The sequence below is a fragment of the Polypterus senegalus genome, chromosome 3, assembly GCF_016835505.1.
Source record: "Polypterus senegalus isolate Bchr_013 chromosome 3, ASM1683550v1, whole genome shotgun sequence".
In the NCBI taxonomy this organism is placed as follows: Eukaryota; Metazoa; Chordata; class Cladistia; order Polypteriformes; family Polypteridae; genus Polypterus; species Polypterus senegalus.
The window spans coordinates 49,536,929-49,563,233 of NC_053156.1; the positions used below are offsets into that span (position 1 = coordinate 49,536,929).

At 38.4% G+C, this 26,305-nt stretch overlaps 1 protein-coding gene across 9 annotated transcripts in view; it reads left to right on the forward strand.

The window, feature by feature from the left end:
- LOC120525126 (NXPE family member 3-like) overlaps window positions 1–26,305 on the forward strand; it is a 172,213-nt gene that overhangs the window by 114,993 nt on the left and 30,915 nt on the right. For all 9 annotated transcript variants that reach the window (XR_005632893.1, XM_039747171.1, XM_039747168.1 and 6 more), the window contains 3 exons: window positions 7,797–8,088; window positions 11,873–11,944; window positions 15,320–16,086. Coding sequence is in view for 8 of the 9 variants with exons in the window: in XM_039747171.1 (XP_039603105.1) it covers window positions 8,086–8,088; window positions 11,873–11,944; window positions 15,320–16,086 (842 nt within the window). In the remaining variant the exon portion in view is untranslated. The remainder of the gene's footprint in view (window positions 1–7,796; window positions 8,089–11,872; window positions 11,945–15,319; window positions 16,087–26,305) is intronic.

Genomic DNA, 26,305 nt, shown 5'->3' on the forward strand with positions numbered 1-26,305 from the left:
GTGTCCTTTTTTTTGGGTGGCATGTTGTTAGTAGATACGTCCGTAATATTTTCTCTTACAGTAATACTGGCTTGTATGTGTCTGTAATATGCATCACTGTATTGTGTGTCTTTAATTTTCTTTCGCAGTAATACTGGTTTGTAATTCCATAAAATGCCTGTAATTTTCTCTGACATTAATACGGCTTTGTTGTCCGTAATATGACAATCAGCAGAGTGTCCCCAACAACATCTCCCCAGCAAGTACTGTTTAGTTCCCCAGCAAGTATTTTAATCTGTGCTGGCGTGCAGCTGATTATTGTATGTGTGGCATCTCCCCAGCAATGGATTTTACGTGCGCGGCCGCGACTACCCAATCAGCACTCTCCCCAGCAATGGTGTCCTTTATTTCTTATCATGCACGGCTACACCATTCACTGTGTGCCCGGCTTCCAGTGTGTGTGCGTCCACGGAGCCATGCGCATGGGCGGGTCACGGTGCAATGCGCGGCGCGGCTCGCACATGCGCACTTCACCAGAAGACACACACGGACACCTGGACGTACACAGGGGTTTTATTAAAGAGGATATGCACATCTTTGGCATTTAGGAGTAAGACAGAGGATCAAGAGGAAAACTCTCACAGATACCATAGACATGTGCAAATTTCACATTGGCATTGGGCAAGATTTGAACTAAGAAGCAGTAACTACAGCACCACCAGTTCGAGACATCTAATAACTAAATAATGTGCCATTAACCAAAGAAATTATTTTTTAAAATTAGATTAGATTAGCTACACTTTATTAATCCAATGAGGAAATTCAGAACAGAAAAGACAAGAATACAGACTTACAGGACAGATAATGCAGCGAGTCAATCAACCAAATGATAAATACATAATTACCGGTAAATAAAAATAAACGTAACAAATATATTGGGTGGATGCATTAAATTGTCTGAAAACAGTGGGCAGAAAGGACCCTCAGAGGTGCGTCTTAGCACATCGTGGTAAAATTGGCTTGTGTCTAAAAGTGCTGCCAAACAGTGCCTCCTGAGGGGGATGGGGGGGGGGAAGGATTTTTCATGATGGTATCCAATTTGGCCACCATCATCTTTCCTGATAAGTTTGTTCAGGCATTGTGCTTCTTTGGGTTGCTTGGCCAGGAGACAGCAGCATAGAACACCACACTGATTACAATGAACTGGTAGAATATTACCAGCTGCACACATCAAAACACCTGAGTCGCCTTAGCAAGTACAGTCTGCTTTGGACCTTCATGTACAGAGCCACTGTGTTGTCAGGACAGTCCAGTTTGTTGTTTATGTGAACCACCAGGTACTTGTAGCTCTGCACCACTTCTATGTCCTACCAATGAATGGTAGCTGGTTCAGAGGCTTCTTGACACACTGAAAGTTCAGCACCAGCTCTTTTGATTTGCTGATGCTGAGTTGTAGGTTGTGTTCCAGCACCACAAGGTGAAGTCCTTAACAACTTACTTGTTCTCTGACTTGTCTCCATTATTAATGGACGATGAACGAGTCATCTAAAATTTCTGTAGATGGCAAGTGCTGGTATTAACATAAAAGATAATGAGTGACTGATTTCTAGGCCTTGATATGTCATACCTAATGACTGAAATATGAGATGCATCTGGCCTTTGAACTTAATTATAATAGTTGCTATGATAAGTTTCCAAATATAAGAACATGACATTTTTTGCCAGATATATTCTATGTAAAAATGTTAATATTATAAACTATATCAGCTTCTGATTTGACAGTGTCAAGATACACAGCTGCACATCATTCACCTGGACTTAACTTTTCACTTCACTGCTGACAGTTTCGAAGTGAGTTTGCCATTGAAATACCACAAGCCAAAGAGCAGCATTTAGAGCAGCTGTTCATTTATTTTTTTCTTTTATGTAAGATAAAGTTTAAATGTACTAACTGTTGACTGTCAATTTTCCTTATAAAATGCCATTTGAAACAGAAGGAGGTTTCAAGATAAAGTCCACCTTTGGCTAGTAATCCTTGTTTTTCAGGGTGCTGGAGTGTGGCAAATGAATTAATGTACAGTTATGGAAGAAAAGTTCACTGCACTCCGTACACATGACAATAACCAGAAATTGAACTTGTACCGAAACCAAGAATCACTTCTGAATTATGGGAATCAGGATCAAACTATCAAGACATGTGGTTGAAGTAGAAACTCTGATAACCTTTAAGAAGAATCTGGATGAGATTTTGGGACTGGTTAGCTATTAGCTAAACAAGGATGCTTGATGGAAAGAATAGTCTCCTCTCATTTATCAAACTTGTTATGTTGTTATGTTTTGTTTGGTATTGTTGTAACCATTAAATAATATACCACCTTCAGTTAGACAGTCATTGTGATGTAGTGACTAAGGTGAATTCCAGCCTACTGCTTGAATACTCACCGCTTAGTCACTGCGTGAAGCTGAACCAGCCAGGGTTTCAATTGCAAACAATTGCAATATACAGTACAAGCCAAAAGTTTGGACACACTTCCTCATTCAATGTGTTTTCTTTATTTTCATGACCATTTACATTGGTAGATTCTCACTGAAGGCATCAAAACTATGAATGAACACATGTGGAGTTATGTACTTAACAAAAAAAGGTGAAATAACTGAAAACATGTTTTATATTCTAGTTTCTTCAAAATAGCCACCCTTTGCTCTGATTACTGCTTTGCACACTCTTGGCATTCTCTCGATGAGCTTTAACAGGTAGTCACCTGAAATGGTTTTCCAACAGTCTTGAAGGAGTTCCCAGAGGTGTTTAGCACTTGTTGACCCCTTTGCCTTCACTCTGCGGTCCAGTTCACCCCAAACCATCTTGATCGGGTTCAGGTCCGGTGATTGTGGAGGCCAGGTCATCTGCCGCAGCACTCCATCACTCTCCTTCTTGGTCAAATAGCCCTTACACAGCCTGGAGGTGTGTTTGGGGTCATTGTCCTGTTGAAAAATAAATGATCGTCCAACTAACCTGACTTCTGCACAACACAACTGCTGGTCCCAACCCCATTGATAAAGCAAGAAATTCCACTAAATAACCCTGATAAGGCACACCTGTGAAGTGAAAACCATTTCAGGCGACTACCTGTTGAAGCTCATCGAGAGAATGCCAAGACTGTGCAAAGCAGTAATCAGAGCAAAGGGTGGCTATTTTGAAGAAACTAGAATATAAAACATGTTTTCAGTTATTTCACCTTTTTTTGTTAAGTACATAACTCCACATGTGTTCATTCATAGTTTTGATGCCTTCAGTGAGAATCTACCAATGTAAATGGTCATGAAAATAAAGAAAACACATTGAATGAGGAGGTGTGTCCAAACCTTTGGCCTGTACTATACCTTAATACTTGTAAAGTGTCTTCGAATAGTTTTCATCATGGAAATTTAATGTCTAAAATAAAGCTTGTTTGTGCTCAGATTGTAATGTACCTTATTGGATTGCTCACATAAAACAGTAGAAAGGTAAAGTCATTCTTGATTTTACTTCAGAGATCCAGAAGAGAATTAAGGCAGGTGGAGACAGATTCACTAGAGAGCAGCAAACAAAGCTAAACTGCAAATCCAATCATAAGTCATTAAACAAGCAAAGTTTCAAAGAAACAGAACAATCAAGCAAAGGATTGATGTGTTAAAAAAACTACAATTAGAATGAATCTTCATTTTGAGAAAAAAAGACTGGGTGTTAAAAACCATGAGCTAATCTTATATAAACTGCTCAAAAAATTAAAGGAACATTTTGAAAACACATCAGATCCTGCTGGATATCTATACTGATATGGGCTGGGCAAAGTGTTGGGAACGAAAGGCTGCCACATTGTTTGATGGAATGAAAATTATCAACCTACAGAGGGCTGAATTCAAAGACACCACAAAAATCAAAGTGAAAAAATGATGTGGCAGGCGAGTCCATTTTGCCGAAATGTTATTGCAGCAACTCAGAATCGTACTCAGTAGTTTGTATGGCCCCCCCATGTGCTTGTGTGCATGCCTGACAACATCGGGGCATGCTACTAATGAGATGACGGAGGGTGTCCTGGGGGATCTCCTCCCAGATCTGGACCAGGGCATCACTGAGCTCCTGGACAGTCTAAGGTGCAACCTGGTGGCGTCAGATGGACCAAAACATCATGTCCCAGAGGTGTTCTATTGGATTTAGGTCAGGCGAGCATGGGGGCCAGTCCATGGTATCAATTCCTTCATCCTCCAGGAACTGCCTACATTGTCATGCACCAGGAGGAACCCAGGACCCACTGCACCAGCATAGGGTCTGACAATGGGTTCAAGGATTTCATCCCGATACCTAATGGCAGTCAAGGTGCCGTTATCTAGCCTGTAGAGGTCTGTGTGTCCCTCCATGGATATGCCTCCCTAGACCATCACTGACCCACCACCAAATCGGTCATGCTGAATGATGTTACAGGCAGCATAACGTTCTCCACGGCTTCTCCAGACCCTTTAATGTGAGCCAAATGTGCTGAGGGTGAACCTGCTCTCATCTGTGAAAAGCACAGGGCGCCAGTGGTGGACCTGCCAATTCTGGTATTCTATGGAAAATGCTAATCAAGCTCCACAATGCCAGGCAGTGAGTACAGGGTCCACTAGAGGACGTTCGAACCTCAGGCCTATTTCTGAATGTTTGGTCAGAGACATTCACGGGAGTGGCATGCTTGAGGTCATTTTGTAGGACTCTGGCAGTGCTCATCCTGTTTCTCCTTGCCCAAAGTAGCAGATACCGGTCCTGCTGATGGGGTAAGGACCTTCTATGGCCCTGTCCAGCTCTCCTAGAGTAACTACTTGTCTCCTGGACTCTCCTCCATGCCCTTGAGACTGTGCTGGGGACAAAGCAAACCTTCTGGCAATGGCACGTATTGATGTGCCATCCTGCAGAAGTTGGACTACCTGTGCAACCTCTGTATGGTCCAGCAATCACTTCATTGCTACCAGTAGTGACACTGACCATAGCCAAATATAAAACTAGTGAAAAACAGTCAGGAAAGATGAGGAGGGAAAAATGTCAATGGCCTCCACCTGTTAAACCATTCCTGTTTTGGGGGTCGTCTCATTGTTGCCCCTCTAGTGCACCTGTTGTTAATTTCATTAACACCAAAGCAGCTGAAACTGATTAACAACTCCCTCTACTACTTAACTGACCAGATCAATAGCCCAGAAGTTTCATTGACTTGATGCTATACTCTGATTCAAAAATGTTCCTTTTATTTTTTCAGTATATTATGGTTACCATGATGATGTTCTTTTTAGTTCTTATTTTCGGGGTTACAGCAATACGAGTACACTAATGATGGTGTCACCTACAAGGAAAGTAAAATCCATCCATCCATCCATTATCCAACCCACTATATCCTAACTACAGGGTCACGGGGATCTGCTGGAGTCAATCCCAGCCAACACAGGGCGCAAGGCAGGAGACGAACCCCGGGCAGGGCGCCAGCCCACTGCAGGGCACACACACACACATTAAGCACACACTAGGGACAATTTAGGATCGCCAATGCACTTAATCTGCATGTCTTTGGACTGTGGGAGGAAACCGGAGCACCCGGAAGAAACTCACGCAGACATGGGGAGAACATGCAAACTCCACGCAGGGAGGACCCGGGAAGCAAACCCGGGTCTCCTAACTGCAAGGCAGCAGCACTACCACTGCGCCACCATGGGAAAGTAAAATGAAAAATAATATTTATAAAATCTCCCTTTCTACAGATGATATTTTGTAGGCGTGTTTCAAATGTCACTGAGTGCTGGGGAGATTTCTAAGGATTAGAAGATACCAAGTATTATCCACTTGTATAAAAAGTGCACATCCAAGTAACTACAGGCCAGTAAGTTTAAAGTACATCACATGTAAAGAAATGGAAGGAATTATTAAGGATAAGACTGAGCAACACACGACAAAAACAGGAGTTTTACTGAACAGTCAGCATGGCTTCAGGAGAGGGAGGCTGTGTTTTACTAACCTGCTGGAATTCAGTGAGGATGTAACAAAATAAAATGATCAGAGAGGGATATTATTTATCTTGATTTTTAGAAAGCTATTGTTAAGGGGCCACAAGAAAGGTTAATGATCAAACTAAAATAAGTGGGAATTCAGGGCAATTTGTAAATGCATGCAAACTTGGCTCAAGCACAGGAAGCAAAGGGTTATGGTGAACTTCTGAATTAGATGATGTCAAATTGGTGTCCCTTGAAGATCGGTGCAGGGTGCTGCTGCTCTTTTTATTATACATAGATGTTCTGGGTGGAATGTAATCAACAAGCTCATTAAGTTTGTAAACTATATGGAATGATAAATAATTTAAAATAAGCTAAATCATTACAAATGTATTTGGGCAGAATACAGGCTTGGTCAGATTTATGGCAGATTAAATTTAATGGACGTAGATGTAAGGTATTACACATAGGAAGTGAAAATGTTAGATCTGAATACACAATGGGAAATCTGAAAATTGAAAGTACACATTATAAGAAGGATCTAGGAGTCATAGTGGACTTGTCACTATCAATATCAGAACTATGAGCAGAAGCCATTAAGAAGGCACAAGGTTAATTCAAGGAAGGCTATGCATGAGACTGGTTAGAGGATCCCTTTAGCTATGAAGGCCTGAATGCTGGCATTTGATCCAAAGAAATTTACTTTTTGATTAATACGGCCATGGAGTCTCTCCTTTTAAAGTAAGAATCCCGTTAATTCCTTCCAAACACATTCATAACATCAACAATCAGGAGAGAAATTGTTTTAGCAACTGATTAAGTTTTGCAACTAGCCAAAAAAAACTACATTAATTCTCAAAGTTCAAAAAGAAATTCCATCATTCTCAGAAACACTAGTGAGTAATTCTGAGTAATGGTGTTCCAACTGACAAGGGCTTGCAAGAGTGAAAACGATACCAAGAAAACCACAGAACTAAGAATGGCTTGCACCTGTGTCCTGAGAGGAAGTAGGACTTAACCTGGCAGTTAGAAATGCGAGTAAAAGTAAATGAACGTGGCTCTGAAGGACAGGCGTTACTTAAACTGCTTGGAGGCAGCACAAGGTCCCTGAATGGGAAAATATGGGCCAAATTGCAGGTATCCCATGAAGTACCTAGCAGACTAGGGTTTTGTTAAGCAGAAAGCAATTTCATGAACCACAAGCTGCCCCAAAACTTCATAGACCTTCCTGTTAGCACAGACAGGATTTCTGGACACAATCGCCAATCCACTGTCTATACCTACAGATTCAAGCACAGCTGTTTCTTAATACCAAACAATCTTTAATTTCGATAACGTCTTACAAAAAGAGGACCGTTTCAAAGGACAAATAGATCAAACATGATATTACTAGCCTCACTCCACTTTATCTCTCACATCTTGCTACTCAAACAAGTTGCATGTTTATTTTCTTAAATGTTTTACTTAAATCAATTTTCTTTTTTTGAATTTTCTTTTTGTCATTGTCATTTTCTTTTTTTTATTGAATTTTAAAATTAGGACAAAAATGAAATAACGGAAAACAAAGGAAAAAAAAAATCATATATAAATTTTGACCCCTCCCCACCATTAATGAAACCCACCCTAAGTCACCCCACCCTACCCCGGAGTTTACCTTAAAAAATTATTGGAAAAGAGCTAAATTTTATGAAATATGCAGGTCACTGACAGGTACTAGTAGTCCACATGAGCCTAGATTATTTATTGTATTGTGTTACATTTATTGCCTCTGTCACATTGTATTATTGAACAAAATAACAACTGCACCTTTTCTAATTATCCCACAGGCTTGGTCAAATTCACAAAAAGAACTTTGTGCTAAACAAACACCAGACAACAGATGCAGGCATCAAGAATTTTAGAGAGGAAACAAATAAGCAAGAACAAGAACAAAGCCATGAAAGCTCCTAGACCCAAAAGGCTCAAATGTTAAATAGCATAATAAAGAGGAAGAGAGGGCCAAGGCAACATGGACACAAATAACAGATTAAATACTGTGAAAAAGAGAGTGATCAGCTGCAAGCAGGAAAGTACTGATTCCTAAAAAGTACTGGAACAAAACAAGACAGTGAAATTATGGTAAGGTCACACTGTCTTGCAAGTATTCGGATGTCTGGTCTGTTTCTAACTGGTGTGTCTTATGGTGATGCATTCATGCTTTCCCTTCCTTGCCATGAAATTCCTGAATGTATGGATGGATTGATTCTATGCATGAATGAATAGGTAGAAATTACATCAAAATTAATCAATCACCTTTTTCTTAACTGGTAAATTTTGGAAACTTGTTCAGAATATATAAAGGAATAGATGAACTACTAAACATCTACTGTAGACCAGGGGTGTCAAACTCCAGTCTTGGAGGGCCGTAGTGGCTGCAGGTTTTCATTCTAACCATCTTCTTAATTAGTGACCAGTTTCTGCTGCCAATTACTTCTTTTAATTAACTTGACTCAGGCCCTTTAGTTGTTTCTTTTTCCTTAATTAGCAGCCAAACAATAATGAGACACAAAACAAGCTGCCACATTACACAATATATGAAAATAAAGAAAGGTGAAAGTCTCAGTAAGGTTGGTCTCTCAACTCACCAAAACACTTTGACGATGTTCTTATGATAAACAGAAAATCAACAGTTTTGGAAATGTCAGGTGTGGCAGAATGAGAGCAACAACAAGCCGTGGAATTAAATAACGAGTTTAATTAATAGCAAGAATTGGCTTCTCATTAAGAAATTGGTTGAAGTTTGAAGCTCCAGTTTAGCTGGTCATCTGTTGGCTCGTTTCACGTCTCATTTCTGTTTGGCTGCATTTTAATGAGGAAACGAATCAATTCAGAGAACTGAATCCTTCTAACAGGGCTATTAAAATGTGAATTAGCAGTGAAAACAGGTCATTGATTAGGAAAAGGGTTAGAATGAAAACCTGTAGTCACTGCGGCCCTCCTGGCCTAGAGTTCGACACCCGTGATCTAGACCAGCCTTATTGAGATTTCAGATTTTGTTGATGTAAAGGCTGAGATTACAATAAATCATAACAGGTGTTTTTTTTTCACAAAAACCTCAGTGATTTTTTCTGGTCTCTGAAGACTTCCTTGGTTGTTGACTCTAATGAGCCTACAACCACTTGAATTGGAATTAAGAAAGTTTGAAAATGTATGTACAATACAGTGGTGTGAAAAACTATTTGCCCCCTTCCTGATTTCTTATTCTTTTGCATGTTTGTCACACAAAATGTTTCTGATCATCAAACACATTTAACCATTAGTCAAATATAACACAAGTAAACACAAAATGCAGTTTTTAAATGATGGTTTTTATTATTTAGGGAGAAAAAAAAATCCAAACCTACATGGCCCTGTGTGAAAAAGTAATTGCCCCCTTGTTAAAAAAATAACCTAACTGTGGTGTATCACACCTGAGTTCAATTTCCGTAGCCACCCCTAGGCCTGATTACTGCCACACCTGTTTCCAATCAAGAAATCACCAAAAGCACCTCAAAAGCTAGACATCATGCCAAGATCCAAAGGAATTCAGGAACAAATGAGAACAGAAGTAATTGAGATCTATCAGTCTGGTAAAGGTTATAAAGCCATTTCTAAAGCTTTGGGACTCCAGCAAACCACAGTGAGAGCCATTATCCACAAATGGCAAAAACATGGAACAGAAGTGAACCTTCCCAGGAGTGGCCGGCCGACCAAAATTACCCCAAGAGCGCAGAGACGGCTCATCCGAGAGGTCACAAAAGACCCCAGGACAACGTCTAAAGAACTGAAGGCTTCACTTGCCTCAATTAAGGTCAGTGTTCACGATTCCACCATAAGAAAGAGACTGGGCAAAAACGGCCTGCATGGCAGATTTCCAAGACGCAAATCACTGTTAAGCAAAAAGAACATTAGGGCTCGTCTCAATTTTGCTAAGAAACATCTCAATGATTGCCAAGACTTTTGGGAAAATACCTTGTGGACTGATGAGACAAAAGTTGAACTTTTTGGAAGGCAAATGTCCCGTTACATCTGGCGTAAAAGGAACACAGCATTTCAGAAAAGAACATCATACCAACAGTAAAATATGGTGGTGGTAGTGTGATGGTCTGGGGTTGTTTTGCTGCTTCAGGACCTGGAAGGCTTGCTGTGATAGATGGAACCATGAATTCTACTGTCTACCAAAAAATCCTGAAGGAGAATGTCCGGCCATCTGTTCGTCAACTCAAGCTGAAGCGATCTTGGGTGCTGCAACAGGACAATGACCCAAAACACACCAGCAAATCCACCTCTGAATGGCTGAAGAAAAACAAAATGAAGACTTTGGAGTGGCCTAGTCAAAGTCCTGACCTGAATCCAATTGAGATGCTATGGAATGACCTTAAAAAGGCGGTTCATGCTAGAAAACCCTCAAATAAAGCTGAATTACAACAATTCTGCAAAGATGAGTGGGCCAAAATTCCTCCAGAGTGCTGTAAAAGACTCATTGCAAGTTACATAAGCGCTTGATTGCAGTTATTGCTGCTAAGGGTGGCCCGACCAGTTATTAGGTTCAGGGGGCAATTACTTTTCACACAGGGCCATGTAGGTTTGGATTTTTTTTTCTCCCTCAATAATAAAAACCATCATTTAAAAACTGCATTTTGTGTTTACTTGTGTTATATTTGACTAATGGTTAAATGTGTTTGATGATCAGAAACATTTTGTGTGACAAACATGCAAAAGAATAAGAAATCAGGAAGGGGGCAAATAGTTTTTCACACCACTGTATGTAATATACATACAACAGTGTTTAAGACTTAAAACAAAGCTTTTGTGACAACTTTTTCTTAATTTCAGTGTTTTCATTTAGAATTTAGTGTGTTGACAATTGATATCAGCAGTTGAAGAGGTGAGATTTCAACTATTGCACTTCTAGGTAAAATTATAACTGATGGGTTTGGTTAAGTTCGGAGCAGATTTGTTCATGGAAATTTTAAAGGAGTGATCAATAATCCTTGTTGTTCAGATATTTCTAACTTTACAGATCCATGTGATCTAGCTAATAAATAAATAAATTATCCAAAGTCAAATACACACAAAGATTTGCTCAACATGTTCAGCTCTGAGGTGCAAAACATTTATCACGTTTACTGCATGGACATCTCGGGATACACAACGATGACTTGATACTAAGTATTAAATTAAGAGAGATAAATGGTGTGTTTGTGCTTTTTTGTACAGTTTTACTTTTTATTATACAAAGCAACTGCTTTGAACTCTCCATTTCATTATCTTCTCTTCCCCAGTCAGAGGTTTTTTGAGGGAAGAATCCTATTCTGCCTCCCCTCTCCATGTAAGTAGGTTCAAATCCTGGTCCATTTGCTGCACGAATGGAATTTTCTCATCAAAGGCGAAGTGGTGGCTCTGAGGCTAATTATCTTTACTGGTGTCTGGAAGGTTTCTGGTTCACATCCCTTTACTGCCAGAAGTGATCCTACTCTATTGGGCCCTTGAGCAAGGCCTTTAACCTGAAAATTGCACCAGGGGTGTTGTACAATGATTGACCATGTGTGTTGCCCTCCAAAGGTCATGTGAAAATACAATTTACACTCAAGGATTAATAGAGTGTACCAATAAAATTCATACATATACATAAGTTTTTCCTCAGATACTTTGCTTTTCTACAGTCCAAAGACAAGCAGATTAGACTGACTGAACACTAAGTAACTTGTGCTGATGTGTGCAAGACTGTGCCCAAAAATAGACTTGTGCCCCATTACTTGCACCCAGTGCTGCTTAGTGAGGTTCAGGTCACCCTTAGCTGTGAACTGTTTTAAGTGGGTTTGAAATGCTGTGTGTGTCTATGATTTTGAAAATGTTCTTTTTTTCTTTTTGTTCCATTCAGATGTATCAAAAATCAAGCATGTCAAGTTATATGAAAATATTACTGTTGTTTGTTATTGTCATGAGTCTGGGGGTAAGTCAAAATGATCTACCGTCTTAATAACGTGGTGTCAGATTTAAATACTTTCTGTGTTTGTATTTAAACAGAAAATAATACAATTCCAAAATGAAATGTTCTGTAATTTTCATTGCTTTTTGTAACCAAAGACAATGATGAAAATTATATTTTGTGTACCAGTTGAACTAGAGAGCCTTTTTTTCATAGCCAATGTTGTTAGTCAGGTCCAGGTTTGAATACTTTTTGGAAAGGTCAGACAACTAGGACACAAAGACTACAATATATAGAGAAGATGGACAGTGAGGACTGTTATTTTGCCACCAATGATTCTGGTGGCAATGGTTAACAGTGGATAATGTGAGCAGCAGTTTTAATTGATGGGAATAAAGCGTATTGATCTCTCTCAGAATAGTAGGTGTTAGTAGATCTACTTGCCTCTGCTCCGTGTTAGAAGCAGTTTAAACATGCAGCAATATGTCAAGTGTAGTCCCTTCATTGACAGGCCAGTGTTGAACACCCAACATCAAATGGCTTCAATCTCCCTGGAATGCTTTATCAGGCTAAGCCTGGGACTGTCTCTGGCAAAGAACATGTGGGACACTCTGATCTTCACACTCAATAATGACTACATCCAGCTCGGAGGAGCTGTTACTCAAGGCTTGCCTGTCTAAGCCACACAACGTCATTTGATACCTGTGTGACTCCAGACCTGCAGCAAAACCACTTGTTTCATACTATCTGGCTCCTGTGCAGCCCCTGTTTGCTATGGAGTCTCAAAGATCACTAGGCTTCATGCAAACTGAAGTGCTAAAGCGGAAGATATTGTTTGTCTGTGCTGCACCTGAGCAAGGAGTCAAGCTAATTGATTTTTTCTATATTAAGAGGGCATTCTCTATAATTTGATAATGTCCGATACTTTTTGCCACAGAGGATCATGTAAGTAGAGTATGCAAGCTTTGTTTTTGGGCCATCATTCTGATTGCATTTTTTGAAGCATAATGTTCAAAGGAGTCAAAAACTGTAGGTTTGGATATGGTTGTTGACTCATCATGAACAGGAGGCAAAACAATTACAACTACAATACTACAATATAGACAACCCAACAATACCAACAAATTGTAATCATTGTTTTTTTGTTCATAAGAATTAGTATTGAATGTTTTAAAATCACTTTTTTTCTTTTTTTATCTGGCATCTCCGGACTCACCAGTAGGAGGAAATCCCCCCATATAACATTTGACTCATCCTGATGTTTAGTTATGAAGGGCAGACTTATTGGAGTGCCTTCCTACTTTTGGCCACGTAGACTTGTTCTGCCATTTTTGGACCATATTTTGTGCAGGAAATTACACCCTAATGATAACAAAGTAAGCCAATAAGTGTCTCCAGCACAAACAATCAGAAAGACTTGACATTGTGCATGCCACATCAACCAACCCCAGGGGTTTTCACTCTCTAATGAGATAAAAGATACTCAAAGTTCCTCTTTTTCACAAAACTTTGAAATAAATGGGGATTGGTAATATAAGCATTTGGAATGTCACTTTATGCTATTGTCAAGATTGCTGATCACAAATATATTTTATAATGTCTGATTCTTTACTAGTGTTTCTAGCTCTCTAAGAGCCACTCCCAGATGGTTAAAAATGACAAATTTAGAACCTAAGCTTAGGGGATATAATTTTAGACCATTATAAGGTGAGTGATTACAAATATGATGTTATTTTTGATCCTTTACTAGAAATCTAGCCCTCTAGCAATCTCTTTCAGAGTATGAATAATTACAAATATAATCAAGAATATTTAGACTTTGAACATTTAAACTGAAGCACATGTTTTAATATTTCAAATATATAATGCAAGTATTCTTGTTTATTATGCACGTCTGCCTCATGAAGTAAATGATTACATTTCTTAGGAATACCCCAAGTTATGTGCGCATTAGCTTTTTATTAAATTGGCATTGCAAAGAAAACACAGCAGAATAAACTTAAACAATCAATACAGCAATGGCCTCTAGGCTTTGGCAGCATTGCTAAAGGCTGATTTCATTCAAAGTATAAACATCTCTCAGACTGGCACATTAAAACTTAAGTTTAAAATCAGCAAATGCCATTCTCTGGTGTTCACCACTGTCAATGACTTGATAGATTTCACTCTTTGCTTCGGCTGGAAAAAAACACTCTGACATTGGACACTGATTGAATGATGATATTGTATTATTTCTATATGTTGATGAGGAAACAGTGAACAGGAATCAGGGGTAAATGTTTAATGATGATTATTATACTTTAGTTACATTGCATTTTATTATATTAGGATTGTCAGTTTATTACAAGGGTCCTTAATCTAGTTTATATCTTAATGATTTATGGGGTTGGATGATAAAAATATGGTCATGCTGTCACCATAACCACAGGCTACTTTTTATGCCAATAATTACAGAGCTAACCCACACTACTCCCATCTACTGTATATAGATGTTGAAAAAAGAAGAAAAAAAAACCTGCCAGTATATATGCAATGTGTTTTCTGAAAATTTTTCTGACGATGTCTTGCAGTCAGACATTGGCCTAATCAAATGCCCACCCTCAACATAGTGATATTGTCAGAGAGCTATTTTGCATTAAACCCCTCCATATTTTTCTACCACCAGTAATGGCTTCTCCTTCATGTCTTCAGGTTTCTATGTACGTATTTGTCAAAAATTATTCCACTGAAACCCTCCTTCAGCACTTGTAAGCTGACAAATCGATACTCACGCACATTGAGTATTGTAAAGCCAGCATATCTGCAGTCAGCATATAGCTAATATTCTTGGTTGTCTATTAGATCCATTCTTTCTGATGAATTGCTGATTTTACAGATTCAGGATAAAAACATCGATAAATGATCACATTGCATTTGAATAGTTTGCATAGTTTGAATAAGCAAACAAACAAATGTAAATGAGCCAAAAATTGTAAATGAATAATTTTTAGCTATTGTACAGTCTAAATGCAGCATTAGTAGCCTGTAGGAACACATAGAGTCAAATGCAGCCAGTATAGACTTTCAAATAATGTTTACCATTGTAACTTTTCTCTAGCATTACTACCTGATTTTTTTCATTTCTCCTTTGGCCCTCACACAGGCCTATGCATATGGATGTTCTTGGGATCCCCAGTGGTTGGGAGCCCCTTTGCAATTCCTAGTCTGCATAGCCCCTATTTGCACCCCTGTCTGTAAGTGAATGAGTTTTACATTACAGTAAGTTAAGATAACGGCAAGAATGTTGGTTCCAGAAAATCTCTTTTTTACTTTCATTTAAATTTTGGTTAAAGATAGAACCAAAAGATTCTATAGTAAAAACCAGCAAAGATTACAAATATATATTTTTCTGTTTTACAGGCTATTTATAAAATATGGCCAGTGTATATTTTTGAAAACCTCTTGTCTCCAAGTAGAAAAACCATGGATATTAATGAAATGTTGTTTGCTGTACCAGTCGATACCAAACTCAGTTCCACCACCAGACTATTGAATAAAGATGTTAGTGCAGCAGAAGAGGAACAGCTCAACGAGGCACTTGCATGGCCTGCCCCTGAGGAGCCGTTGTCATTTGAAAACTCCACTGATCCAAGAACTTGTTCCTGTTTCATTAAGAATTTAAATAAAACCTACTTTGTTGGGGACACATTGGAAGTGATTCTGGTGGCAAGAGATCAGCTTGGCAACCCAAAACGCTACGGAGGTGACTTTTTCCAGGCAAAGATTCATTCTCCGGAACAGAAGGCCAGCACCTATGGCACAGTGGTGGACCACAAAAATGGGAGTTACACAGCAAAATTCATACTTTTATGGTCGGGCAATGCTCAGGTCTCCATCCGTCTGATCCACTCTAGCGAGGCAGTGGCAGTAATCAGGAAGCTGCGGGAGTCTGATCCACACAAAGTTTTTTTCTATGGTTACTTTGAGCATGGGAAGAAATCAGAGAAAACTGTATGTAATATACTAGAGACTAAAGAAAATTGCTGCTGCGCCTATGTAGATCCGATTACACAAGACACCTGGTACTGTGGTCGGCCCCCCACCCTGACATGTGACAAGTTAAAATCTCATAGCATGGGGGGATACAAAGCAAAGTTATCCAAAAGTGATGAGAATTTTCTACGTGCGTAAGTGTCATTAAATGATAATTTCTGCATAGTGGGTGACCTGCTTCTGGGATCTTGGGTGTCTAATTTTCATGGTACGATTCATTTATAAGCAATTTTATTATCATTTATATCTTGCTGATGCCTTTTTCCAGTATGATATATAACATCATGACAAATGTTTGTATTTTATTTTTGATAATTGGAAAACAGGCATGGTCACACAGTGAGGTGGAAGTGAGGAATTGAACCAGCATCCTCAGAGTTTCAAGTCCAATGTGTTTAGGAAGGTTTTCAGCCAGTACCTAAATTTCCTCCCAGAAACTATGCACACTTAAAGATAGGAAATCTGCCCTTAATAGATGATAGCGCCCTGTAATATGCTTTCATGCAGCCTGGAGTTGGTTCCTGCCTTATACTTGATTCCAGCAAGATTGGCTCCCCCATCTAAAACTGTGGATTGAAATATGTGGGTGAATGAATGGCTGACTTGTTTATCAAGATACATGATTTCTTCAATTACCGAATAACCTGAGGTATCCTCACAGAGAGAATTCACAATATCAGTTAGAGATCAACTGAACTCTCTTTGCCAACCTATATCCTTGGACATAGTTTCTTCCAAGTTCCATCTAACCTACATTACAGTCTTCCATGTTGATACACATTCTTTATGAATTGCCCTTTTTATTGTATCAAGGATCACCAACAGGATAGAGCTGAAATGCATCACACGATTGTCAAAGCACTTTTGTTCTTTATTTCACCTTATACAATTTCTCATATTAGGAATTTGTTAAGTTTTCACATACCAATTAGGGTCAGAGTGCAGGGTCAGCCATTGTACAGCGCGCCTGGAGCAATTGAAGTTTAAGGGTCCAGCAGAGTAGAATCTCTTCTGGCAGTGACGTGGATTCGAACCGGCAAACTTTGGGATACCAACGCAGATCCTTAGCCCCTGAGCCACCACTTACTTTACATTAAAACCAAGCTTCTTTATGACCTGAACAGACATGCGACCACCGCTTCCATCATCAAGGCAATACATAAATACGTCACAACACCCTTTCTTCCTAGTTGGTGTTTGAAAGTAATTCATCCCTTTCTACTGACAAGCTGGGGAGGTGCAGACTGCCTGTGGCAAAATTACACAGCGCTTCCAAGAATGAAACTTAGGCGAGGGATGTAAAATATGAAGACACTACCTACCACAAATTTCATTTGTCTAAAGCTTTTCAGGCATCAATGTTATTTTTTTAACCAGTCTAATATAAAGAAAGAATAATAATCATAAAATGACAGAGGTACAGAGGAAAAAAGGAGATAGATAGATAGATACATGGCCCCCTCGAAAAATAACAAAGGACATGTGCTTAATGCTTCCAGGATATGACTCTGTTTTCACATAACAGTGTTGTAGACTTAGTAGGATTTGTACAGTAAGTTAATGAATAAATAAACATAACATTCTCAAACTTGCTTAAAGGAATATTCAATCCAAAAGTGCTATTTTTATAAGCTTTTATTAATTTTATTAAAATCAGATAACATTCCATACATGCAAATCAAGTTTAACAAAACTAGGTTCGAAAACAAAAGTGCTATTTTTATGTTACTTTTCTCTTGTAGTTTGGGGGAAAAGTACAATCCAAGGTGAAGGGGCTTTACTGTTGTCCAGCACTAATGACCATTGGCTCCCATTCTATCAAATATTTTGTTATGTCAACTTTCCATGAAGAGATTTGATAAAATTTTGGCCATCACTACAAAGTACATGGAATAAGTGACATATAAAAAAATATAATTTTTGGGTAAAGAATTATTTTAAGCCACTTTTATGATAACAGAGTTGCTGGAGCACTGGACACAGGACAGGTATCAGTCCATTTTAGAGATTGGCCAATCACACAGAAACACAATATTTTATCTTTTTAAAAAAAATTCCTTTTCTTGATAAATGCAAAATATATTATATATAATTCTTGCAAAAACCATGTATTATATTCAGTTTTTACAACAACCATACATTATTTACCATTTTTACAATATGTATCTATATAGTATATTATGTACAAAACTTTATTTTATTCAGTAGTATCTTTTATTTTTGCAAACAACAGTTATTTAAATTCCAAACCCATAGGTAATAACACTTTTTTCAATCGTATTTTATTTCCAAGAATAGGCTCAATTTTATAATCTAAAGTTTTTACTTTTCAAAACTGAATTAAAATACTCATTATAAATTATTTTTATTTAACCAAACAGGATTTCTTTCCTCCTGTTCGTTCAAGAAATATATCTTTGCCACTGATCAGAGCTGTAGAGTTGTTTGAAAAAGTAGCTGCGGATATGCACCTGACTTTATACTCAAACAAGGGTCAAATACTCAGTTCAAAATATTAGTTGGAGCTGCTTTGGGCATTCCATTTCAAAGTACCTAAACTAATACAGCTGTTGCAGCTTACCGTATATCAAACTGGCTCATTCGCCTTGTGATCTTCTTCTCCGATACACCATATAGATCTGCAATCTGTCGTACTTTTAAACCACATAACAGAAGGTGTTCAATTGACTCAGCTGGAATGTCAAAGGATGTACGTCCAGAGCAGGGAACTGTGTCACCTGAACTGGGGTGTAGTAGAGTCCGTTCCCCCTGTTCTTCGATAATTTCAAAAATAGTTTAATCTATATCGGAGTCTAAAAGGGCCGCCAACATTGCAATTTCTTCCGATAAATCTTCAATTCTGTCTCTGAAATACGTAATACAGTAATCTCTCCTCGATTGCGGGGGTTGCGTTCCAGAACCACCCGCGATAGATGAAAATCCGCGAAGTAGAAACCATATGTTTGTATGGTTATTTTTATATATTTTAAGCCCTTATAAACTCTCCCATACTGTTAACATTATTAGAGCCCTCTAGACATGAAATAACACCCTTTAATCAAAAGTTTAAACTGTGCTCCATGACAAGACAGAGATGACAGTTCTTTCTCACAATTAAAAGAATGCAAACATATCTTCTTCTTCAAAGAATGCGTGTTAGGAGCAGAGAATGTCAGAGAGAGAGAGAGCGTGCGACAGAAAAGCAAACAATCAAATCAAAAAATCAATATGTGCTTTTGGGCTTTTAAGTATGCTGAAGCACCGTGACAAGGCAGCATTTTTTAGAGGAGCGTCCGTATCTTCTAAGCAAACAGCCTCTGTGCAAACAGCCCTTCTGCTCACACCCCCTCCGTCAGTCACAGAGAACATCAGAGAGCGAGAAAAGCAAACAATCAAGCACAGCGCAGGAAGCATATCTTATATCATTGAGGAGTTTTAGTTAATATGTAATACATGCTCTGATTGGGTAGCTTCTAAGCCATCCGCCAATAGCGTCCCTTGTATGAAATCAACTGGGCAAACAAACTGAGAAAGCATGTACAATAAATTAAAAGACCCATTGTCCGCAGAAATCCGCGAACCAGCGAAAAATCCGTGATATACATTTAGATATGCTTACATTTAAAATCCGCGATAGAGTGAAGCCGCAAAAGTCGAAGCGCGATGTAGCGAGGGATTACTGTATCTTCGGCAGAATCCATTTCATCGGCAGTAGTAAGCATTTTTCTAATTAATTCTTTTGCTTCGATTCACCAATCAGTAACTAGAGGGTGTGTTAGAACCCACCCTCTCAACTTTGACGAGTAAAAGTGACAGTTTTATTTCAAGTCGTATTTCATGACGGTTTGCAGGAATGTTACGGACAAAATGAAATAAATAAATAAGCAACAAAAAACATTTTGTGACACATTTATTTATTTATGCTCTCATTTCATGACATATTTATTTATTTATGCTCACATTTCACAGTACTTTTATTTATTTACGCATTTATTTATTTATTTATTTAATTTTGTCCGAAATATTCCTCCATCGCTGTGACTTGGGAGTCCAAGACTTACAGAAAATAAATGACAGCACTTGAATTTTGATTATCTTTTTTGAGCGAAAGTTATTTTGCCATCAAGTTTAAATTTGCTGCTACCTGCACTTTGTGAAAATGCAACCTGAAACTTGTGGATGGCGCCATGAGTATGAAGAATAGCTAAGTCAAATGTGAATCTCACAAAGAAACCTCAATATGGAAATCACAATTATTGTGTGAGTTTTAATTAGCCAGTTTGCTTCAAATTCACATTTCTAGTCAGTCATCATATTCTATCTAACAAGGATAAAAAAATATTTTAGATTATTGCTTATCTCAATTTTTAAAACAAACTTTTTAAGCCATTGAGTAGTTGTGACTCTACTTTCTACTTAAATGTATACTTTAAGATGTTTTCTTTTTAATTCTTTCATATTTTCATTGATATTTCTGTTATTACTAACATACGTTTGGCAAACATGTAATGTATTGCTAAATTTATTCATTTGAGTAAAAATGATTGTAATGCCAGTTTATTAATATTGTTTTTATTCGCACTCTTTTTATTAATGATATTAGTAAATAGGAATGCTGGTGCTTTTCTTAACTAGTGGTATTTGAAGTATTTATGAGACAGCTCTAATCAATAATCATGGTGTCAGGAAAAGGTGATGTGATGCTTGTTGATTAGCACATAATACAATACAATATAATTTATTTTTGTATAGCCCAAAATCACACAAGAGGTGCCGCAATGGGCTTTAACAGGCCCTGCCTCTTGACTGCCCCCCAGCCTTGATATTTTATAAGAAGACAAGGAAACCCCCCCTCCCCAAAAAAAAACATTGTAGGGAAAAAAATGGAAGGAACCTTGGGAAAGGCAGTTCAAAGGGAAACCCCTTTCTAGCTAGCTTGGGTGTGCAGTGGGTGTCAAAAAGAAGGGGGTCAATACAATACAGAGAACAGAACAAATCTTCAATACAGTATAAAATTAAATTTTTAGAAGTACGTAGTAGAATTTAACAGTAGATGATATCCCATTATATGATTTGGATATGTTTAGAGTCCTGGAGACCTCATCAATCAAGCTCCCTCCCCCATTTGGCCAATCTACGGCTGAAATAGCTGGGCCAGCCAATCCGATGAAAGGACCCCTCTTTCCTATGATTCCTGTGATCCTCCATCAGAGATGACTTTACCTTAGGCAGGCAAAACAACTTGGCAGATGGGCCATGGCAACAAATGCCACATTTGAGTACCAAGAAGAGAAACAGAATAGGTGAGAAATAGTATCCAATTATAACTATCATGTTACTGATGTTTTAGTGCTAATGACTAATGACAGAGATGCAGTATGTACAGTTAATCAGCAGCTCTAGTCAGGGTATGCTAAACTGAAGTAGTGAGTCTTCAGCCGGGATTTAAAAGCTGAGACTGAAGGGGCATCTCTTATAGTAGCAGGCAGACCATTTCACAGTTTAGGAGCCCTGTAACTAAAAGCTCGATCTCCCACTGTTATTTTATTAATCCTTGGAATCATAAGCAGACTGGCATCTTGAGATCTTAGTGTGCGTTCAGGTTTGTAAATCATGATAAGTTTAGATAAGTAAGCCAGACCATTTAATGCTTTATATGTTAAAAGGAGGATTTTGAAATCTGCCCTAAACTTAACCAGCAGCCAGTGTAAGAATTTAAGAACTGGAGTTATGTGTTCATATTTTCTTGTTCTTGTAATAATTCTTGCAGCAGCATTTTGGATTAACTGGAGGCTGTATAAAGAACAGTTTGAACATCCAGTGAACACCGCATTGCAGTAGTCAATCCTACTAGAAAAAATGCATGAATTAATTTCTCAGAATCCTGTTTATTTAGAAAGCGCCTTAATTTCCTAACATTTTTAAGATGGAAGAAACATGATTTGGACAACTTTGTAATATGCTTTAAATGACATGCTAGAATCTAAGACAACTCCTAAATTGCGGGCTGATTCAGTGAAATTAATGGGGATTGCAACTGAGTTAAATGAATGCAAAATATTGTTGTGATCAGCATCATTCCCTCCAACAATTAACATCTCAGGTTTATCAGTATTTAAAGATAAGTAGTTCTCATCCATCCACTCCTTTAATTCACTAACACAACTAATTAAAGACAACATCGGAGAAACTTCATTTGATCTAAATGAAAGGTATAACTGGGTGTCATCTGCATACGAGTGAAAATTAACATTATGTTTCCTAATGAGAGATCCCAGTGGAAGCATGTAAAGTGAAAACAGTAAAGGTCCCAGTACTGAGCCCTGCGGAACACCATATTGAACTTCTGTGTATAATGATGGAGTACAGTCAGCACATTTCTGTACATATTGGAATCGATTTGATAAATAAGAACTAAACCAAGCGAGCACAGTGCCTGTAAGCCCAACATCATTTTCTAGCCTGTGCAGTAAAATAGAATGGTCAATGGTATCAAATGCTGCACTTAAGTCCAACAACATAATTACAGTGGAGTTTCCTTCATCAGAGGATATCAGAATGTCATTTACAACCCGTGTTAGTGCTGTTTCTGTACTATGACCAGTGTGGAAACCAGACTGGAATTTCTCAAATAAATTGTAATGTGTAAGGTGTGACTGAAGCTGATTGGCGACTACTTTTTGTAGTATTTTAGAGAGAAAGGGTAAATTTGAAATAGGCCTATAATTATTTAGTATGTGTGAGTCTAAGCCTGACTTTTTCTGTGATGGTTTAATGACATTTTTAGTGCTTCAGGTACTGTGCCATGCAATAATGAACTATTGCTAATGTTTAGAATAGGTGCTGCAAGAACATCCATCTCCAAATATCTCTATAAGCTTCAGTTAGTCCAGAATTCTGCAGTACGCATCATTACTCGAACCTCATCTATTCACCATATTACTCCGGTCTTGCAGCAGCTCCATTGGCTCCCGATTAAGTTTCGAACTGATTTTAAGATTCTGTTATTAACATTTCAGGCCATTCATAACCTCACCTCTCCATATCTGTCTGACCTTCTTCATGTTGCCATTCCCTCCCGTAACCTTAGAGCCTCTTCCCCTATCCATCTGACTGTCAAATAAATACTCAAAGTATTTACAAATTTTGAAGCAGAATTACGATCTAGATGTCTTTGTTTTAATCTGTGAATGCGTTGGCAAGGGCAGGACTAAATCAAATGTAATTAAGTAGTGATCGGAAATAACTTCATTTAATGGAGTAATATTTAAATTTTGAATTTCAACTTTGTAAGTTATAATTAAATCTAATGCGTGGTTATGATTATGAGTTGAACCTTTGACAATCTGACAAAATCCTACTGAATTTAACAAATAAGTAAAACACTTGCTAAAAGTGTCAGTTTCCACATCAATGTGTACATTAAACTTCCCCATAAGTGCTACGTGATCATAATTTATAGCCAAATCAGATAGAAGGTTGCTAAATTCAGTCATGAACAATGAATATGGCCCTGGTGGTCTGTAGACTAGCACTATAATTGTGTTGGAATCTGTTTTAATATTTAAAATGAATGCCTCAAAGGAGGTAAAGTTGCCTAGATTTTTAGACATGATTTGCATTGTGATTACAATGAATTATTCCAAGTCCTTCTCCTCGACCAGAATCTCTAGACTTATGAAGGAACGAGTATCCATCTGGTGACGCCTCAGCTAGGGGAACAGTGTCACATTTACTAAGCCAGGTTTCAGTGAGAAGACACAGATCAGATTTTGTACTTAATATAATATCATTTACCAAAACAGCTTTAGTGCCAAGAGAGTGAATGTTCAATAAACAGCATTTAAAACTGCATGGTTCTTTCTGAACTGGTGATATATTTTTTGTTTTAATTTGAAGTAAATTTCTATTACAGATGCCCCTGGTGGAGGGTCTGGTTTTATCCCTTGGTCTAATTATACACCTTATTTTTTGGTTATCAATTAATTTAAGGTTTGTATCAAGACTAAATTTACTGGATGCCCCACAACAGGGATTATGGGTAACAGCTTCAGGAAAATAACAGGTGGGATAAACAACAGCCTGAGATTTAAGATCACATGACTGCGGCCTGGATGGTGCTCTAATCAGTCAACCAGGCAGTTTTGCTGCCATATTTTGGGATAATACATAAGATCCCTCCAGTTAGGATGAAGACCATCTCTTCTGAAAAATCCAGGCCTTTCCCAAAAATCATCCCAATTGTTCACAAATGCTATGCTTTTATTTGCACACCAGGTTTCTAGCCAGCAGTGAAAGGAATGCAATCTGCTATAAATCACATCCCCTCTATATAATCTTGGTAAGGGACCAGATACAATTAAATTCTGACATTTTCTTTTAGCTTTGGTGCATAGAGAGATGAAGTTCCTCTTTAATACCTCAGATTGCTGTAAATAAATATCATTAGTGCCAACATGCAGCAATAAGGTAGATACTTCATCATCTGCGACATGGTCCAGTGCTGCCTCTATGCCAGAAATCTTGGCCCCTGCGAGGCATTTAACATTAACTGCTGGTTTAATATAGTTTGGAATTCTAACATTCCGCACTATGGAATCGCCAGTTATGAGCATCTTCTTATTCTCAGTTTCTACAGGTGTGCTGCAGAGTGCTGAGAATCTGTTCTGGGTCCGAATTGGTGACCTTGGTGCCGTGAGACTAAATTTTGGCTTCTTAGACCTCCGTCTTACTGTACCCACTCACCCTGAGGCTGAATTGTGCTGCTAACTTCAGCCGCGCACTGACTACAGTGGTACCTGGAGAGACTGAAGCCGAATCAGAGGTAGCCAAATTGTCTGAACAAACCGAGTTGATCCAATTTTCGGTTTGCCTAATTGCTATCAGGTTCCTAACGTGGTCCTCCAATTTGTGTATTTTCCCAACCAACTCTAAATTAACTAAACACTTTTGGCAGGTGAAGCTGTCTACACTGTCAGCTGGAAAACCTGAACTGTACATGCTGCAGGACACACAACATATAAACGTGCCCTCAATGGGCAGATAGAACTTACGTTTAGTGTTGATATCATCTACTCCATTTTTGTAGTAACTTCGGAGCTTTCCGTGTTCAGCTGAATCACTAAAAGACTGTTGGCTTTAAGTTTCCACCACCCGCTGAGCGTTCGACTTTGATTTCTCACTACTGGTTATTTCTCCTGGTTAGCTGCCGGCTTTACTTCAGTTGAACTTAATCGGGTGTTTGCAAAGGGCTACATGCCTGTGGGAGACGACGCTGCTGCTTTGTGCTTCCGCTCGCTGATCTGCTCTGCAAATAAGAATTTCACTGTACTCTGTACACGCAACAATAATGACCTTCAACTATAAACCTATAAATAGTATTGTGAGTGTGTTTTGCTCCAGGTTTTCTCAGCTGTCTTTCCACTTCCCAAAATGAATTTAACTGGCATCTTTAAACTGGCCCACTTTGAGTGAATGGACTTCCAAAGTGTGTTCCTGTCCTTTATTACTGGCCATTACTCCTACTTTATATCCTTCCTTTGGGTCAGAATATTCACAGACATGAACTTGACATCCACTGTTATGTAGAAGATGTACAGTTATATCTTAGTACACACTTCCCTACAGACTCGCCTCCCAGCACACTCACTAACTGCATCACTGATCTTAAGCTATGGATGAAAATAACTTTATCAAACTTAATGCCAATAAAACTAAAGAGTTGGCCCAAACTCCCTACTTTCTAAGGCATTCAATTTCACCATTTCTATTGATGGTGCACTTGTCAAACCTGCTCCTGTTGTCAGAAATTATGGTGTTTTGTTTGATTCATCACCTAATTTTGAGCTACACATTAGATAGATAGATAGATAGATAGATAGATAGATAGATAGATAGATAGATAGATAGATAGATAGATAGATAGATAGATAGATAGATAGATAGATAGATAGATAGATAACTTTATTAATCCCTAAGGGGAAATTCACATACTCCAGCAGAAGCATACTGATAAAGAACAATATTAAATTAAAGAGTGATAACAACAAAGGTATAACATACAGACAATAATTTTGTATAATATTAATCATTAATTAATTAATTTAATGTTTACCCCCCAGGGTGGAATTGAAGAGTCGCATAGTGTGGGAGAGGAACGATCTCCTCAGTCTGTCAGTGGAGCAGGACAGTAACAGCAGTCTGTCATTGAAGCTGCTCCTCTGTTCAGTGGATGCAGTGGATTTTCCATTATTGACAAGAGCCTGCTCAGTGCTCGTCACTCTGCCACGGATGTCAAACTGTCCAGCTCCGTGTCTACAATAGAGCCTGCCTTCCTCACCAGTTTGTCCAGGC